Source organism: Lonchura striata, chromosome 33, assembly GCF_046129695.1.
Source record: "Lonchura striata isolate bLonStr1 chromosome 33, bLonStr1.mat, whole genome shotgun sequence".
In the NCBI taxonomy this organism is placed as follows: domain Eukaryota; kingdom Metazoa; phylum Chordata; class Aves; order Passeriformes; family Estrildidae; genus Lonchura; species Lonchura striata.
In genome coordinates this window covers 3358451-3376213 of record NC_134635.1, presented here as the reverse complement: position 1 = coordinate 3376213, position 17763 = coordinate 3358451, and the positions used below count along the sequence as shown (strand labels likewise).

Below are 17763 nucleotides of genomic sequence, written 5' to 3'. Positions count from 1 at the left end.
AATCATTGCCAGCACTGAAATTATTAATCAGAGGCTAATTAGAGAATCAAGAGGAGTGACATTGATTGGCGGATTTTAAATTATGCTGTTTCATAATAAGGGAGCTCCTAACTCAGAATAAATCCTCATAACTCCCAGCCTCCATTTAATAGGATAATAACAGAAATTGCAAGCACTGACTATTAATGAGTATTTGTGAGGCAGCTTAAAGTCATTATCCTCCAGGTACCTCTCATTATTATCAGCAAATCCTGATGACACTTCACAAGCAGAGCTATTTTACAATTTAGAGGTAATTTATTGCTTCTCTTTTGCAACATTGTAAAATTAGAGAACAGTTGCAAGAGGAAAGAAAATAAATAACTGCAGGATGTTCCAGACTCATCCTAATAAAGTATATTTTATTTTATTACTACTTTAATAAATTCTCTCTTTTTTCTGTAGTGGTCAGTACTTCACGGGGGGAGGGGGGGGAGAAAATAAAGATTTTTTAATGTATTTCAAACTGAACTTCTAGAAGTTGAGATTTCAAATGAAATCGTGAAATTGGAATTAGTTTTAAGCTAAGGCCTCTTCTGGCTGTACCAATTTCTGCCTCTTTGGAGACAACTTTTGTAGATCCCTACTCAGCTACAAGGAGAATTCGTGTCCTCTCACAGCCACAATTTTAGGTCCAGTTGGGTGACCTTCACCTGGTGAAGGTGGCACCACAAAGGGCTCCACACCATGGAAGAGTTACCGTGGCCATTAAAATGTCCCAATTTAAAAGGACAATAAAATTGGAGTGAACCAGAGCTGGCTTTAATTGATGGCTCCATGACCACCCTTCAGCCCCAAATTCCCCAAATCGCCTCGGATCGCTCTCAGAGGGAGCTGATTGCCATCAGCAGTTGTGTCATAGCCACGCGAGTCTGGGAGTGCTGAGGTGACAGAATGGAAGCACCCACTGTGGCGTTGGTTTTGTAATAAACGAGGATGGGTGGCTTTAAGGAGGATATAAAAGCTCAGGTCACCCACAGACCTTCATCCACTGCTCCTGTTCCCATCCCTGCAGCGAACAAGGTAAGTGGTGCCACGCATCTCCAGAAAATCTGAATTACTGCATAAAGTCAATGAGCCTTTTTTCCTCTTCCTCTTCGCTTCTTTTTTGCGGGTCTTACACCTTTGACTGAATCTTTGCCACAGGCTGCTACAAGTTTGATTAATTATCCAGCAGAGAATTTCTCATGCAAGGATGATTGTGGTGAGAGGAAGCCTAAAGGTGGAAGTGATACAACAATGAGATTTCTTTGATATCATCATTGAATTCACCTGTTTCCCACTAATATTTCAGACACAGAGTTTAATATTGATGCATCTCAGCCAGTTTAGTTTTTAAGTCCCCTCTGCTGTGCGTTGCAGCCTCCCAGCACAGAAGGATGTCCTACTCCGGCGAGTCGTGCGGCGTGAGCTGCCCCCAGCCCATCGCGGAGAGCTCCAACGAGCCGTGTGTGCAGCAGTGCCCCGACTCCAGAGCTGTGATCCTGCCCCCGCCGGTGGTGGTGACCATCCCGGGTCCCATGCTCAGCACCTTCCCTCAGGAGAGCGTTGTGGGATCGTCGGGCCCAGCCTGGCTGGAGCGTTCCTTCAGCTCCCGCAGCTCCCCGGGCTACGGGGGCTCCTTTGGGCTGGGAGGCTCTGGGGGTCCCCTGGCCTTGGGGGGCTCCTCTGGCTATGGGGGCTTCTTTGGCTCAGGAGGTTTTGGGGGCTCCCAGGGCTATGGGGGCTCCTTTGGGTTGGGGGGCTCCCGTGGTTATAGGGGCTCCTTTGGGTTGGGAGGTTATGGGGGCTATGGGGGCTCCCAGGGCTATGGGGGCTCCCAGGGCTATGGGGGTTTCTCAGGCTATGGGGGCTCCCAGGGCTATGGGGGCTCCCAGGGCTATGGGGGTTCCTTTGGCCTGGGGAGCTGTGGGGGCTATGGGGGCTCCCTGGGGGGCTATGGGGGCTCCCTTGGATATGGGGGTTCCCTGGGTTATGGAGGTGACATTGGCTATGGGGGCTCCTTCGGGGGCTATGGGGGCTCCCTGGGGGGCTATGGGGGCTCCTTTGGCAATTGTGGGAGGTCCTACAGCTCCGGCTTCTCCTCGCGGGGCCTGGGCTATTCCCTGCCTTGCTCCCAGAGATGGGGCAGGTCCCGCCGCGGGAGCTGTGGGGTTTTCTAAAGCCGCCCTGGCAGTGCCAGCCCCCAGCGGCTGTTCCAGCCCTGGAGGCCAGCCCCGGCCATGGGGACACCGGGCAGGAGCCGCTGGCAGGGGCAGCTGAGTGTGCCCAGCAGCCCCGGCTGTGCCCTGAGCCCTCCATCCCCTCTCTGTGCCCGGATCTCCCATCCCCTCGGGATTCCCTGAGCCCTCCATCCCCTCGGGATTCCCTGCGCCCTCCATCCCCTCGGAATTCCCTGAGCCCTCCATCCCCTCGGGATTCCCTGACCCCTCCATCCCCTCGGGATTCCCTGCGCCCTCCATCCCCTCGGGATTCCCTGAGCCCTCCATCCCCTCTCTGTGCCCGGATCTCCCATCCCCTCGGGATTCTCTGCGCCCTCCATCCCCTCGGGATTCTCTGCGCCCTCCATCCCCTCGGGATTCCCTGCGCCCTCCATCCCCTCGGGATTCCCTGCGCCCTCCATCCCCTCTCTGTACCTGGATCTCCAATCCCCTCGGGATTCCCTGCGCCCTCCATCCCCTCGGGATTCCCTGCGCCCTCCATCCCCTCTCTGTACCTGGATCTCCCATCCCCTCGGGATTCCCTGAGCCCTCCATCCCCTCGGGATTCCCTGCGCCCTCCATCCCCTCGGGATTCCCTGAGCCCTCCATCCCCTCTCTGTGCCCTGACCCCTCCATCCCCAGCTTATCCCGCTCCTGAGCAAGGCCCTGCTCCCAGAGCACGAGTCCTGCATCCCCTGCTGTCCCTGGGATCGCCTGGATTCCCTGCCCTCGGCTGTTGCTCTTCTGTCTGACATTAAACCTCTGTTGGTGTTGCACAAAAGCCTCTCTGGTTTTCATTTGTCCTTTATTTTTTTCCTCCGGGAGCATTACTCCACGGCGTGCTCAGGGTTCCCTATCAAAGGATCTTTAAAACGTGCAATGGGAGTTTAATTGGGGTACTTAACACGACGCTGGGGAATGTTTGTTTAGCAATTTGCCCGCAATTAACTTCCCCGAGGTTCTGAGTAATTGTTTCTGCTCTGAGGAATTGTGGTAACAGCCGGAAGGCCCCTCAATCACCACATCGTTTAGCAAGCAATTGAGACATAATTGCAGAGTTTCTAAGCTAGCAGAACGGCAAGGGAAGGACGAGACCTAAGTTTTTTGTTTGTTTGTTTGTTTTGGGTTTTTTTTTTTTTGTTGGGTTTTGGGCGTTCTGCCTGGGTTTGGTCAGCCCGAGGAAGAGGAGCTTCGGGGTGACATGATTTCACCTTCCAGTGTCTCCAGGAGCTGACAAAGAAATACAGGGAGAAATTATTTCCAAAGGCCTGGAGAGCCAGGACCAGGGGGAATCTGCTCGAATTTATGAAGAGGAGTTTTAAAAGGAATCTTGAGAATAAATTAAAAGAAGTTTTGTCCGCAAAGTTGTTTTAGCTTTCCCACTTCTTTCCCCACTTTTGTTGCTAGCCAGGAGTGATTATTTCATATTGTTCTTCCAGAAATTGAAAAAAGGGAAAATATTCCCCTAAAAAAAATTGGCTATCATTCATTGTTTATATTTATCTAACTCCTAAGTGATTAGCGTGGTATAACTGAAATGCAGATCGGCTTGGTACTCACAATTTATGCACAGGCAAATTTCTGCCAGAGAAGGCTCCAAAGAGGAAGAGAGAGAAGGAACATTGCGAACCACAAATTGTGATGCACCATCTTTTTAATGAGCAAGAAGTGGAATTAAAAAAAAAAAAAAAAGAAAGAAAACAGCAAAAGAAAGCAGAAGGGTTGAATACCGATTAAAATTCATCACCCATTTCCAGGCAGTGCTTGACAGCTGGACACCCGGCGACAATCGAGTGACATTTTTCACCTCCCTGATACCACAGGAAGGCATCACATGGGAAGGGCCAAGCTCCTGCAGCCCCGGGAGCTCGGGGCAAAGCTGCGGGGGTCAGCGAGCGGGTGGGCACGGGCCCAGCCCTGCATCCGATCGCGCTTTCCATCTCCTGCTCATCCCTTCCCGGCCGCCCCGAGGCTCCCTCAGGGCCCGCAGCGGTTGGAGCGCCGGTAGGACCTCCCGTAGAGCCCCCCCAAAGCGGAGCACCCCAAAGTGCCGAGCCCCGAGGAGCTGCCCGAGGAGATGGGGACGCCCCCGGCGCTCAGAGCATCCCCGACGGCCGCGGAGGCCGAGGATCCCACGGCGGTGTTCTGCGGGAAGGAGCTGAGGATGGGCCCGGGCAGGGTGACCACCACGGGAGAAGGTTGGATCACGTAGGTGGAGTCCTGGCACTGCCGGACACAGGGCTCGTTGCAGCTGTTGGCCAGCGGCGTGGGGCCGCAGGGCGTGGGGGCGCAGAGGTCGTAGCAGGACATGGCTGTGGGCTGTGAGCGTGGAACGCAGGGGATTCTGCAAAACAAGGAGCGAGGAGTAATTAGTCGCGTAATTAAGCTGTAATGGTGATGGAGAGCGCAGGGACTGCGAGGGGAATGGGAGGAAGGGTTGGTCTCGGCCTGAAAGGAGATTTCAGTGAAACTCGGAGCTCTCCACACCACCAAGGGCAGCTCCACCTCCTCCTGAGCGGCTCCGAGCGTTCCTTTCCCACCGCACTCCTCCTGCAGCCGTGAATTAAGCAGGGAGGTGAGGCACCAGGCAGGAAAGCAAGGAAAAACTGTGCTCGAAAAAAGAGGGAGAAACAAAAACTTCCTCAGCAAGTTAAAATGAGGAGCAGAAGTTTCACCGCGAGGTGGTGAGGCTTTGGCACCGGTGGCTCAGAGCAAGGGAGTTCAGGGAATCTTCCTCTGGAGACATTCAGAGCCTCGTGCCTCCCTCTCCAGAGTCCTTCCAATCCCGCTTGGAGGCTCTCCTGTGTCACCTGCTCCTTGAGAGCTCCAAAGGTCCCTTCCAACCCCGAATATTTTGTGGTTCCAACCCGAGAGCCAAAAGCTCTGCACAGATTCCCCACATCCACTCCCAGCTGCTGAGCAACGCTCAGGCAGAGCTTGGGACTTCTAGAAAGGGAAATATTTGGGTGACACAAATTAAAAAAATCCGGAGTCAGCACAGGAACGACCTCCACCCTTCACAGAATGTCCCTCCCTGGAGAAAAAGCTGCTTCGAAGTCTCCCCAGCAATTTTTAAAGAGCGCAAACCTCGGGTTGCTACAGACAAACAGCAGAAAAATAAAACACAACGACAGCAACAATCCAGGAAAATGGGAAGCAGATCGAGACTTACCCTTTTCTCCAAGGAGAGCAAAGCAGGAATGGTTGTAGCTCCTCCGACCGCGCTGGTTTTATACCCTGGCCCAGAGAGCCCGAGGACCTCGCACACAAATTGTGCTTGTAGCTCATTAGCAGCCAATTGCTAACGATTCCTCATATGCAAAATACCCCTGGCTGGGGATTTACTTTTCCTCTCTGATTTTGTTTCTTGCCTGGATTTCATTTCCTCCCTGTAATGTATGCATTCCTCCGGAGTGGTTTCTTTTATCCTCAAATCTTGTGAGCCCGGTTAATTCCTGATCAGAGGCTGATTCATCTGGATTACTCAGGAAATTATTTTGCATCCTAAGGAACCATGACACGGATGAATGAAACCATCAGGAAAGGTGCAGTGACCTTCCCTGTGACATCCCTTTCCCACAGCACGAAGGGCACAAGTTTTTGGCATACCTCGCTCTGAAAAGGGCAGAAATTCTTATTTCTGCCTCAGAATTTCACCAAATTTCTCTCAAACAGAGAGAGACACACAAAAATCAATGAAATAAAATTGTTAGAAAGCGTTTAGAGCTGAGTAAACCCCACCACTCTCCAAGGTACTGGGAAATGGATTATTTGAGGGAACAGATTTTATTTTCTTGACTCAGAGAGAGCATGAAAGAGGATCAGCATCTGACCTATTCCTTTATTATTAAACCACCATATTCCCATGATGGAACCTGAGACACAGTTTGGAAACTGAGTGTCCAAGTCCTTCATCTCAGGAGTCTCCAGGCTGGGTTTTCTCCCTATATCAAACCAGGACAGCGACTGAGGTCAGCTGGAGGATGCCTGGGAATTTGGGGCTGCTCAAAGCCTTGCCCAAGCTCATCTTTGGGGTCATCAAAGACGCCAAGCCCTTTTACATCTGCCACTAAATTATTGCTTTCCCCTGCTGGGCTTTGCACCATTATGCAAAATTGTTCCCCAAATTAATAGCAGTTATTCAGAGATGTTTGTAATGTTCCTGTTCCTTTTTTCCCTCTTTGAAAGCCAATTCTGGCTTTCACTTTGCACGTCTCAAAGATCACTTCAGCGTGCAGCAATTCCAGTTCCTTTTCAAAGGCAATTTCCAGATTAAAAAGTAATTGCAGACAATGCAGGAGCAGGCTGGAGGGCAGGGCCGAGCATTCCAGCCTCTCGTGGTGTTTAATCTCCGAGGCAGAGACAAGAAAATCAGCCCCGAACTGGGAGTATCTTCCCCAACATGTCCTGGGAAATAAACGCTGGTTGGAGACTTCTGAGGAGCAGAAATCTTCAAAGTTCCCAAAAGATTTCCCTGGACCACTCAGACATGCAAATGTGGCATGATCAGCAAATGGGCAGGGACGGAGTCTTTGAACATGACCAGGGGTTCAAAGGGGTGGACAAGATTCCTGATGGATCCCACAAACTTCTCCACCAGCTCCAATCCTTCTACCCTGTCCTTGAAACACAAATCAGAATTTGCATCAGCTCAATTCCAGCCGTGAGTCGCTGGATGTCCCCAGTTTGGGATGACCCAAAATGATGACACGATGGATGGAAGCTCTCCTGTCCCTCAAGATTTACCAGACCTTCCCAAAATTCTTGTTGCACACACAGAAATGTTAAAAAATTGGTTTTCCAGAGAAGCAGTGGCTGCCCAATCCCTGGAAGTGTCCAAGCCCAGGTTGGACAGGGCTTGGAGCACCCTGGGATAGTGGAAGGTGTCCCTGCCCATGGTTTAGATGATTTTTAAGGCCCCTTCCCACCCAAACCATTCCATGATTCCCTGACTTTCCTTTATACCAAGAATTATCTAACAGCTCTAAGAGCAGCTTGTGGTTTGAAAACCAACTCATCCAAAGCTACGGAGAAGATAAAAAGAGCCCAAACCCCACTTCTGAAGGTGATCCTAAGTCCAGCTTGTCTGGCTGGCTCCATCTCCTCCTCCCAGGAGTTGAAAGCTTTGGGATATTGCTCATGGGAAGATTACAAGGAGCAGCGATCTGAAATCTCCTGGACACTTATCACGGCTGGAATTGCACACTCAGGACTCCACTTAGAACCCACTGCCACACCAGGGGCTGCTCCCAAGTCTGTGCCCAAAATGCCCGAAGTCCTAAACAAATGGGATTTTGACTCATCCCCACTTTGGAAGGTGGAGTTGGCGCGATGGAGTCGGGAATATTTAGTGGATGCAAAGCAGGGAGATGAAAGCGGCCTCGCGGGTCGTGGGTTTCATCCGCGGCCAGGATAAACCCATCATGAATATAAACAGTAAACAAACCAATTTCCCTGCTGGGAACCCGCCCAATGCAAAGCAAACCCACAGCTCCTGCGGGGACTGCATAATAAATGGTGCAGGAATGTCTGGGATCCTCCAGGCAGCCCCAGAAAGCCATAAAAATTCTCCAGAGCCTTCCTGCCTCTTCCCTTCTCCCCGTAAACCCAGGAGATGCTGCAGCTCTTGCAGAATTTGGTGCTGAAAGGGATTTTCGCTGACAACAAATATTTATGCAAAAACACCTGGTGGTATTTTTTATTTCTCTGGGACCAAGTTATTGCAGGTCTTCAGAAGAGATCCTTCCCTGTGACAAACATTCTAACACGATATTCCCACTCGTTTTCTGCAGCAGTAAATAAATCACTTTCTAACAACACAATATTCCCACTTGTTTTCTGCAGCAGTAAATAAATCCTTTTCCCAACTGACTGCAAACCCACCCAGATTTCCCTTTTTTCCTCAGAATTGTGCTTTACTGGTTGCCACACCAATTTTTAACCCAAAAAGGCCATTTGGGACAGGAATGAAGGGGGGAAATGGTACTTGAGGATCATATTTTATTTCAAAAAGTTTGACCCTTCTGATGTGATTTCTGAATGCGTGGAGGAAACATCCCAGCTTTGAGGAGAGTTTTGTTGCACTCTGAGAAGGGATTTGTTCAATTAATGAAAAGGGAACTGGAAAAATAAGGAAATTAATTTTCTTTTGAGAAATATCCACCTGAACCTGTCCAAGGCACCTTCTCAGCAGTGCCTCAGTCGCAGCCCTTTGGAGCCATTGGACTTTTTGGAATTAATCACCTTTGATCAGAGAATAGCTTCAGTTGAGATGGCAAAAAATATTAAATGAAACATTTAATCCAGACCAAGCTCCCCTGTAATAGACATCAAAACAACAGCTTTCCACTGTCTTCTGGTGTTTATTAAAAAAAAACCCTCCTCCTTAAAATTATTAATTCTTTCATTTACCTCCTTTAATTTCATTTCACTAATGACTGCAGTCAGCAGAACCTCATCAGCACCTTTAATTACAGTTCAGCCTCATCCTGGACAGGTAGACAAAGACTCCAAGTGACACTTTTCGGAGATATTGGGAGTTTTACGGGAGTTTGACAGGAGGTTGAGTCATCTGGAGCCTTCAGGGGAACCTTTCCAAGCTTCTTTCTTCAGGATGTCTAAACAGCTCCTTTATCCCAATCCAGGAGGAGCAAAGCTGTGCCTGATAAAGCTCAGCTCTGGCTTAAAACACCCTAATAGAGGGCTGGAACTAAAATTTCTTGAAATTTTAGTCCTTTAATCTCTCTGTCCCAGACTTGCTTCCCAACTCGGCAAATTTCAAAGGGAGAAACCCCTCCCATCGTTCTGTGCCTCCCTCCCAGGCTCACCAGGGGCTGAGCTCAGCTGCCCGGAGATGCTGCACCCAAAACAGGGAGCCCCAACTGCTGCTTCTCTCCCTCCACATTTCCCTGAGGAACCTCAGCTGAGCTGCCTTCTTTTAAAAGGTTTTCCCCAAGTATCACATCTTTAAAAATTCCCTGTTTATGCCCCAGCAAGAGGCACCCATTGTAGGGTCCCTTTCTGCCTTTGATAAGGGGTCTCAGGCTCGGATTTAGAAGTTTTCCTCCACTGGAATCTACCTCATTCTCCTTTGAAATTATTTGAAATTATTATTATTTTGAAATTATGTTTTCTGGAAGTGGGGACATCCAAAGGCACTGAAAATGGGGTTGGGAGAGCAAAGAAGGCCAGGGAGACTCAGAGGGTGATGCAGCACGAATTTAATGGGTTCAGGAAGGGAAGGAAGCAATGAAAAAGTCAGGAATACATTTCCATGGTCCAGTAAGGACAGAACCAACTCATCCCTCTCACAGCGACATTCTCAGCAAGTGGAAATCTTCCTTCTTCATTGATGAATGACCTGTGCTAATCCAGCCATGCACAACAATTACCAACAATTAATATTTTGCCTATTATCAAATACAAAAAAAAAAAAAAAAACAACAAAACAAAAAAGCAGGACAAGACATTTGATCAGAAATATGAAGTAAAGCACAACAAAAGACAAGCAAGGGCCTGGTTTGGGGAGATGCCGAACTCCCACAGCTCCTTTTACTCCAGGCTGGGGATATCTCATGCAGCATCCAAAAACCACGGCCGTGAGCTCAGTCCTGCTCCAGGGACGGGTTGGGGTTCAGCATTCCCGGTCTTCTCCTCCCGCCTTAGCAGGGCCCGTAGAAGCCGCTGCGGGTCGCGTTGTAGCGCCGGTAGGGCCGGCTGTAGCCACTGCCCAGCCCGGGGTAGCCAAAGCCCCCAAAGCCCAAGGAGCTGCCCGAGTTGATGGGGACACCACCGGCACTCAGAGCACTCCCGACGGCCGCAGAGGCCGAGGATCCCACGGTGGTGTTCTGGGGGAAGGAGCTGAGGATGGGCCCGGGCAGGGTGACCACCACGGGGGACGGCTGGATGACCACGGTGGAGTCCTGGCACTGCCGGACACAGGGCTCGTTGCAGCTGTTGGCCAGCGGCGTGGGGCCGCAGGACGTGGGGGCGCAGAGGTCGTAGCAGGACATGGCTGTGGCCGGAGGGAATTCTGGAATACAGGAGCTGGGTTACACCCACATTTATCAGCAGCTTTCCAGGGGTCCATTCAGCATTGGGAATTGAGAAGGAAGTCAGGTTTTTAGTGCTGCTCGCGGTCTGGCCTTAGGTGAATTCTCCACTTGGGCTGTGGTGGGTCACGGTCACGCGACTGAACAGGCCCAAGAATTCACTGCTGATATTAAAGTGCAGCTACACAACCTTAAAACTTCCTTGGATCCCAAAACTGAATAAATAACCCATCTAATAAATAACACATTTAATAAATAACCCATAGCCATTTACCTAACATGGCTAATGATTTTTATAACTCGCCACCTACACAAAACTCCCTCTTTGGTATAAAACCCCTTCTTCCCTCTGAGAAAAAAAAAAATACTACAATAGGAGTGAGGGAAAAGCTACAAAATCAAGGCAGAAGTTTGCTGTAGAAAGAGAATAAATTGGTTCAAACTCACCTTACTCACAATGGCAAAGGAGGGAAGAGAAATGGCTGGGAGAGCCTGGAGTTGCTCAGGTTTTATACCGAGTTTTGAGTTGCCCAACCACTTGGGCCACTCTTTTGCAAGAAGTGATTTATGGGCCACGACTGATTACAGGGTTTTTTGCCTCAGTATTTGTGTTTTTTACTGCTTCACTTCCTTATCTTGTGGTTTGTCTATCTGACCACAGGTTGCTTTCATCTTAAAATATTCTGGGCCGGGTTTGTTGCTGCAGTGGTTAATTCAGCGGGATTTATTCAGCCTTCAAACCCCTTTGGGATCTGCTTGGTGTCATTAAAGGAGATTAGGCCTCATTTGCATGATGCAGGCCTTCCTCTGCAAGGTAAATCCTGGGGGAATTGGTGGAGAACTGCAGGTTTTGGAATGCGAGTCATGAGTATTTCCTGCTGCTTTCCACAGGATCCTCGGGGTTGGAGTGGACCTCCAGGACCATCGAGTCCAAGGCGTTCCCAACCCCAACCTGGTCATCAGCCCAATGTCCATTCATTCCTCGGACACCTCCAGGCATGGAGAGGCTCTCTGGGAAAAGAAGAAGGAATTTTTCCATGGAAGAGGCTGCCCAGGGAGGTTTGGAGTCCCCTCACCTGGAGGTGTCCCAGAAACGAGGGGACATCAAGGGATCAATCCCAGGGACTGATGATCCTGGAGCTCTTTTCCAACCCCAAATCCATGAGCAGTCCTGGATGAAGGGATTAACCCTGAGGTTCTCACTCTGCTGGCACATCCACTCCTGAGACATGCAAATCACATTTAAATTAGGGCTGTCTCTGTGGGGATCCCCTGGGAACAGAAACCCGTTTGGCTTGGGTTCCTGAGGACTTCAAAGTTTATCAGCAGCTTTATTGGAGTGCCACCATGCAAATGTCCCATCCTGGGCACATTTCAGATCCCTGACCTAGATCTGAATTCTTGTATTTTATGTAATAATATGTTACAAAGATTTGGGGGTGCAGGGCAGTAATTGGGCTGTGAAATTGATGTCATTGTTGCTATCTGCAGGAATTACAGCTGCTTTATTTTAAATCAAAAAGGGAAGTTCAAGGTTTGGCTCAAGCCATCTCATATTTCAGGAGGATTCTCAAAAAAATTTCCTTGTCTGTTTTTAGCTGTGTGTTACTCAGTATTTCTCCATATTTTAAGGAATTAGCAGCTGCTTTTAAAAAATATTTCCTCTCAAGGAGTTAATTGGGGAATTAACTTGAATAACACCATCCACAGTTTCTTTTCATATTTTAAAAAATTTTCTTCATTCTTTTTATTCCTCCTTCATCTGAGCTTTGCTTGGAAAACACAAAACACATTTTAAATCCTGCTGTGAATTTAAAAACAGATCTGGCAACATTTCAAATCTGTTTGGACACTTCCTTGTAAGCAATTACAATAAATATTGTTCCAACTAGAGCCTTTATTTTATTGTACTCTCAGAATGACTTAATGGTCTGATTTTGAGATGAATTAAAGCGAGCAAATTAAGAGTTCACAGATTTTTGTCATCAAGGCCAGACCTAAATATACAGATTATAATTAAGACTTTTTGCATAATGTGAGAATATCCTCCTGAGACACCTGTAAGTGACTGAACGTCTGAAAAAAGTGATCTTTAATCAAAATGGAACTGGGAGGTTACTCACAGTCATCCCTGGGTAAAGTCTCCAGGCACAGTAGTGACCCCAAAATCCATGGAGAAGCAGAGGGAATTTCCCTGGCAAGAGTGGTATCTGCAATTCGTTTTGAATTGTAATTAATTAGCTCATTATGAAGAATTAGTTCCTCAAAGGCTTGGAGCCTCTGTAAAATTCTTGCAGCTCCTGAGTTCCCTCCTGTGCTGAGTTTTGCTTTTCTCTCAGTAATTCTGGACTGGGCTCGTGAGGACTTTATGGAGCAATTTGAAGTTCCCACCATGATCCAGACCAGTTCTAGAACTGGACACAATTCCTGAACTGGACACAATTCCAGAACTGGACACAATTCCAGAACTGGACACGATTCCAGAGCTGGACACAATTCCAGGTGGAATCTGCCCAGAGCCCAGCAGAGGAGCAGAATCCTCTCTCTGGATTCTTGGGGTTGCCCCGACCTGGGTTTGGGACTTCATCCTTGGGCTTGGCCCAGTCCCACCTCTCCAGCCTGTCCAGAACCCCCTGGATTGGGAATTGTTTGAACATGAAGATGCTCCTTCAGTTTAAGGTGTTTAATTCAGCCCCTCTGGCCACATCAGCCTGGAATTTGGGGTTTTTGCAGCCACACCACATTCCTGGCTGGAATTTGCTGCCCGGCCCAGGCAGACAAAGCTGTGGATGTGTGATCTGAGATGGTTTTTGGGGTAGGCAGAGGCTGGGACCTCACCTCTCCTCAAAGAACCCCCCTGAAGGCACAGGGAGATGTGAAATCCTCCATTTTCACACCCAACTAGAGCTCGTTTCATGGTTAATTTTATTCAGATTCTGTCACAAACAACTTTAAAATCAGTCAGGTTTGAGGTTTGCTTTGGCATCTTACTCTGGGCTAATAAACTTCAACAATTTCTGTCATGATTTCTGGTTTTGTCCAAAAATTAATGTCACTTACTCCTGGATGGATCTGCAGAGAATTCCTGCAGGGAGACGGGGTAGTGTGGAATTCCCAGCTGGAATTCTGCTGGGAACAGCAGAAAACAGCTCCAGAAATTAATTCACACTCAAGGGAAGAAATTATTTACTCATCAGAAGTTCTGCAAAACAACACACCCAGAACGGGAGGGTTTTGTTTGTTTTTCAGACCTGTTTTTCATGAGGTTTCAAACGCAGATTTTAATTACGTTTCAAATTGGATGAGTGCAATTAGCGCTGTCCTGGGTGCCTGCTCCACCTTTTTCACAGAACAACATCTGGTGCCACCAAGGCTGGTGAATTTGGGACTCGGATCCATCCCCTGGGAGCCAGGATTTGCCAGGAATAATTGGGATAAACCTCATGCACAAGGCATTTCTTTTCCATGAGAAACCAGAATTCCACAGGACGTGGGGGCTCACAAATTGTAGGAAGACATTTCTTGGGATGGAGGGAGCTCCGGGACATGGGGAGGAAATTAAACCCTGTCACGGAGTCCCCAGGCAGCTGCAAATCACAAAAACCAGGCCTTTTAAAGGAATTGGCCCATTTATCACAAAAACCTGGCCTTTTTAAGGAATTAGCTCTTTATCAGTTACATTCTGTCTAAGCATAGCAAATGTCATTCAACCAACCACCATAAACCACAATGTGTGCACGAAGCTAAACACCTTCAGAAATTTTATTTTATTAAACGTTTCTATAATTTATATTTTTAAAAAATTAAGCCGTCTACATCTGCTTAAAATCCTTTAACTCGTCCTATTCTCTCCACAAGAAGATTCTCTTCTTTTTTAGAGTCTTTTCTATATTTGCTATAAAAAGAGCGTCTTTCTTCCTCTCCTCAAAATCTCTAAAACCCAACAACCCAGAATCTTTTCTGATGTGTTACAAAATCCATTCTTCTAGTAGGCATCACTCCCAAGAAAAAATCGCTTCCTTTTCATGGGTAAAACTGAGATAACCCAGGAGCGCTTCCTCCTCCTCATCCTCCCCTCCAGGCACAGAAACTGCTGCTCTTGGAGGGGAGATCCCGTTTTGGGAACAGCCTCATTAAGAGCCTGGCAGGGATTCCAGCTCCCTAATTAACACCCGGATTTCATCCAAGCACTTTGGAGCCCTTGGATGGGGAGCCAGGACACGCCAGGACACACCAGCTCTGGCTGGTGGAGTTTCGCCCTCTCCACACTCAATTAACACCTTTGGAGCTCCCGGGACAGGTGAGGCACCAAAGAGTTGACAAATTACTGCGTGAACTGAAATTTGTAGCGTTGTGTTGGCTCCGGAGCATCACATCCTTTGTGATGGAACAAAGGATTGAAAGGAACGCTGGTTCCCGGAGATGAAGGAAGCTTTGAGGGAGGTTTTTCATCTCACGCCAGGCTGCGACATAGCCATGAGCAGTTTAAGTCCTGGGGACAACTCAACCTGCCACAGACATTGTTTGCATAACTGGGTTTTTGGAATGCCCCAAAAATTCCCAGCAAGAGAATTTCTTCCTTTTTTTCCCCCAAAATGGACTGGTTTAATGCCTACAGTGGCTGTTGTAAATCTAAATCAGATCCTGGAGGTGCTCGGAGTTCTCCACACTCCAGGCTGAACATTCCCGACATTCCCAACCTTCCCAACTCCCCCAGATTATTGATGATCTACTGATTCTACTAATTTCATTTTTTTCACCTAAAAAATTGAAACTGAAAAAGTTTCAAATAAGAACAGGAGGGGGAAAGTTTCAAATAACAACAGGAGGGGAAAAGTTTCAAATAACAACAGGAGGGGAAAAGTTTCAAATAACAACAGGAGGGGAGGGGAAAAACCAGCAGGAGACACGGGAGATTATGATAAAAGCATCATTTTATTAATCCTAATGAGAGGATTAAAGCCCTGCAAAGCACTGGGGATCGGTGTGGGGGGAAAGGCTCAGCTCAGGGAGATGTGTTCCCAAGGCAGAGCTCTTCTTCCAGCGCACCCTGAGAACCACGTCCCGCCTAATTCTTAAATTTAACACTTTACACCAGGTTGTACCAAATACACCGATCAGCAGAGTTACAAACAGCACCAGAAACACCCAGGAGTAACACAGGAGCAGTGGCCTAAATTCCAGGGGCTGATGGACTCCGTTCAGGTGGAGCTGTGGGGTTCTGACCCCATTTTAGACACCGTGAGCTCAGTCCTGCTCCAGGGACGGGTTGGGGTTCAGCATTCCCGGTCTTCTCCTCCCGCCTTAGCAGGGCCCGTAGAAGCCGCTGCGGGTCGCGTTGTAGCGCCGGTAGGGCCGGCTGTAGCCACTGCCCAGCCCGGGGTAGCCAAAGCCCCCAAAGCCCAAGGAGCTGCCCGAGTTGATGGGGACGCCCTCGGTGCTCAGAGCGCTCCCGACGGCCGCGGAGGCCGAGGATCCCACGGTGGTGTTCTGGGGGAAGGAGCTGAGGATGGGCCCGGGCAGGGTGACCACCACGGGGGACGGCTGGATGACCACGGTGGAGTCCTGGCACTGCCGGACACAGGGCTCGTTGCAGCTGTTGGCCAGCGGCGTGGGGCCGCAGGGCGTGGGGGGACATCGCTCGTAGCAGGACATGGCTCGGGATGAGGTCTGGAATACAGGAGCACAGCTGAGGGCAAGGCAGGAGCCGTGTCGCACCTGCATTTACTCAGCTCAGTTCATTCACTCTTTTTAGTTCAGTTATCGGGACAGTGACTTTCCAAGGAGCCTTTCAGGAGCTGAGGAGGAAACCAAACTCTTAAATAAAGAGAGACGGGCTGAAATATCTTCTGGGCTGTCAGTGATGAGGGGGAGAACTGGCAGCAGAACAAAAGAAACAAACCTGTGTCATTAATTTAATTGTAGGATTTTGATTGCACGTCTGGAGATGCCCAGCTCCGCGCACCCAGAGCGTTGAGGGAGCAGCAATTAGGAGTGAAACCCAACCACAAATGTACCTGTGGAGAGAGGTCCACGGGCAGCTGGAAAAATGAAAGGGAGGATTCGTTTCAAGGCTCCAACTTTGCCTACAAAGAGGTACAAATTTCAATGACAAATTTCAACGTCATTAAGCAGCCTTGAAGAAGAGGTCTTTGAAATCTTTCCCAGACAACTCATCCATGGATGTGAGAAAAGGCAGGAATTCCATGCACGCTCCTGGGTCTCATCTGCACCACAACAATAAAACCAAAGTTCTCTGATTTCTAGGGGGTGCTCAGCTCTGCTCTGGTTTTTCCCCTTCTTTTCCTTCATCTCCACAACCCCTGATCCCATTTCCCAACATTCCAGGAGATATCTTTGCACTCTGCAACAAAATTTCCACGCTTGGTAACTCAACTGACATTCCAGGATGGAAAAGACCCTCCAAGATATAAAATGCTGCTGAAATATAACTGAGCTCCTGGATTTTCTGTTTTAATAAATAGTTGGAGTTTAAATGGACCTTTAAAGATCCTAGAGTTCCAACCCCTTGCAGAGCTATTCCACTTATGCAATTCATTAATCTTTATTAGTTCTAATATTTTCTGTCATTTAACATGTCTGAAATCCCACGTTTGAATAAATTTCTATCACCATTTCAAGGATCTCTACTTCCAAGTCAGGACTCCAGAAATTATACGATTCCAACGGCAACCCCAAGTTTTTAAACAGAAAAAGTCTCTCTCCCCCAAGAAAAAAGAGAATCCAGCAAGCAGCAGAACACTGTGGGGGAAAAAAAAGATTATTAAAAGGCAAGAACTCAGCAAACAGAGAAAGAGAAGTGAAATTGAACTAACCTTGCTCACAAAAGAGGAAAGAGGGAAGAAGAAGGAAGGAGTTGGGTTGAGTTGGTTTTTATACCTCAGCCCTGATGGCCTGGGGACCACAGACAGCCTTTGTACCTGGAATTAATTCCCAACGAGTATGTCCTGAATGACAAATGTTCCACCTGATTAAATGTTCTTTTCCTCACTGCTTATTTACTTTGTTTTTATTTCCTCCTTATCTTCTGACAGACAGATTCCGTCCTGCAGGTTTCTCTCATCTTGGGAATTAGGGACTAAATTTATTCCAGGGCCACCTTTCAGTCACAACAAAATCCAGACTCCAGAGTATGTTTGACTTTAGTCATAAAGAAAAATACTAAGAATGTCTATAATACATAATTAATCATTCCAAGGCGTTCTTTTATTGAGGGTTTGTATGTAAATCCTTAATAAATTCCTGTCTCCAGAGATGCTCACCAGGCTCTGCCTTCAGCTGGGCGTCGGAACAATCTCAACTCTGGGTTTGGGCAAGGCCCTGCCCAAAGAGCACATCCAGCCCTGAAATCCCACAGAGCCCAGGCAGGAAGTGCCAGAATTGTGGAATTCAGAGAGAAATTACCACTTTATCACATCAAATTCAGATGGTTTTATGGCATTAAATCTGGG

The 17763-nt window shown here is 48.3% G+C and overlaps 4 protein-coding genes across 4 annotated transcripts; 1 reads left to right on the top strand and 3 right to left on the bottom strand.

The window, feature by feature from the left end:
* The first annotated feature begins 975 nt into the window (after positions 1-975).
* Positions 976-2201, top strand: LOC110476903 (uncharacterized). Its single transcript, XM_077789326.1, has 4 exons — positions 976-1062; positions 1186-1243; positions 1402-1782; positions 1882-2201. The coding sequence occupies exons 1-4, from the start codon at positions 976-978 to the stop codon at positions 2199-2201; spliced, it is 846 nt and encodes a 281-aa protein (XP_077645452.1).
* A 1683-nt stretch (positions 2202-3884) lies between these two features.
* Positions 3885-5495, bottom strand: LOC110476904 (feather keratin B-4-like). The gene is made up of 2 exons (XM_021542197.3): positions 5413-5495; positions 3885-4584 (listed from the first exon to the last, which is right to left on the bottom strand). Exon 2 carries the CDS (start codon positions 4548-4550, stop codon positions 4218-4220), a length of 333 nt encoding a protein of 110 aa, XP_021397872.2. The 5' UTR covers positions 4551-4584; positions 5413-5495; the 3' UTR covers positions 3885-4217.
* Positions 5496-9901: 4406 nt separating this feature from the next.
* Positions 9902-10254, bottom strand: LOC110476919 (feather keratin 4). Its single transcript, XM_021542214.2, has one exon. It carries the CDS (start codon positions 10250-10252, stop codon positions 9902-9904), a length of 351 nt encoding a protein of 116 aa, XP_021397889.2. The 5' UTR covers positions 10253-10254.
* A 5341-nt stretch (positions 10255-15595) lies between these two features.
* LOC144247772 (feather keratin 1-like) lies at positions 15596-15946 on the bottom strand. The gene has a single exon (XM_077789353.1). It carries the CDS (start codon positions 15944-15946, stop codon positions 15596-15598), a length of 351 nt encoding a protein of 116 aa, XP_077645479.1.
* Between the last annotated feature and the right edge of the window lie 1817 nt (positions 15947-17763).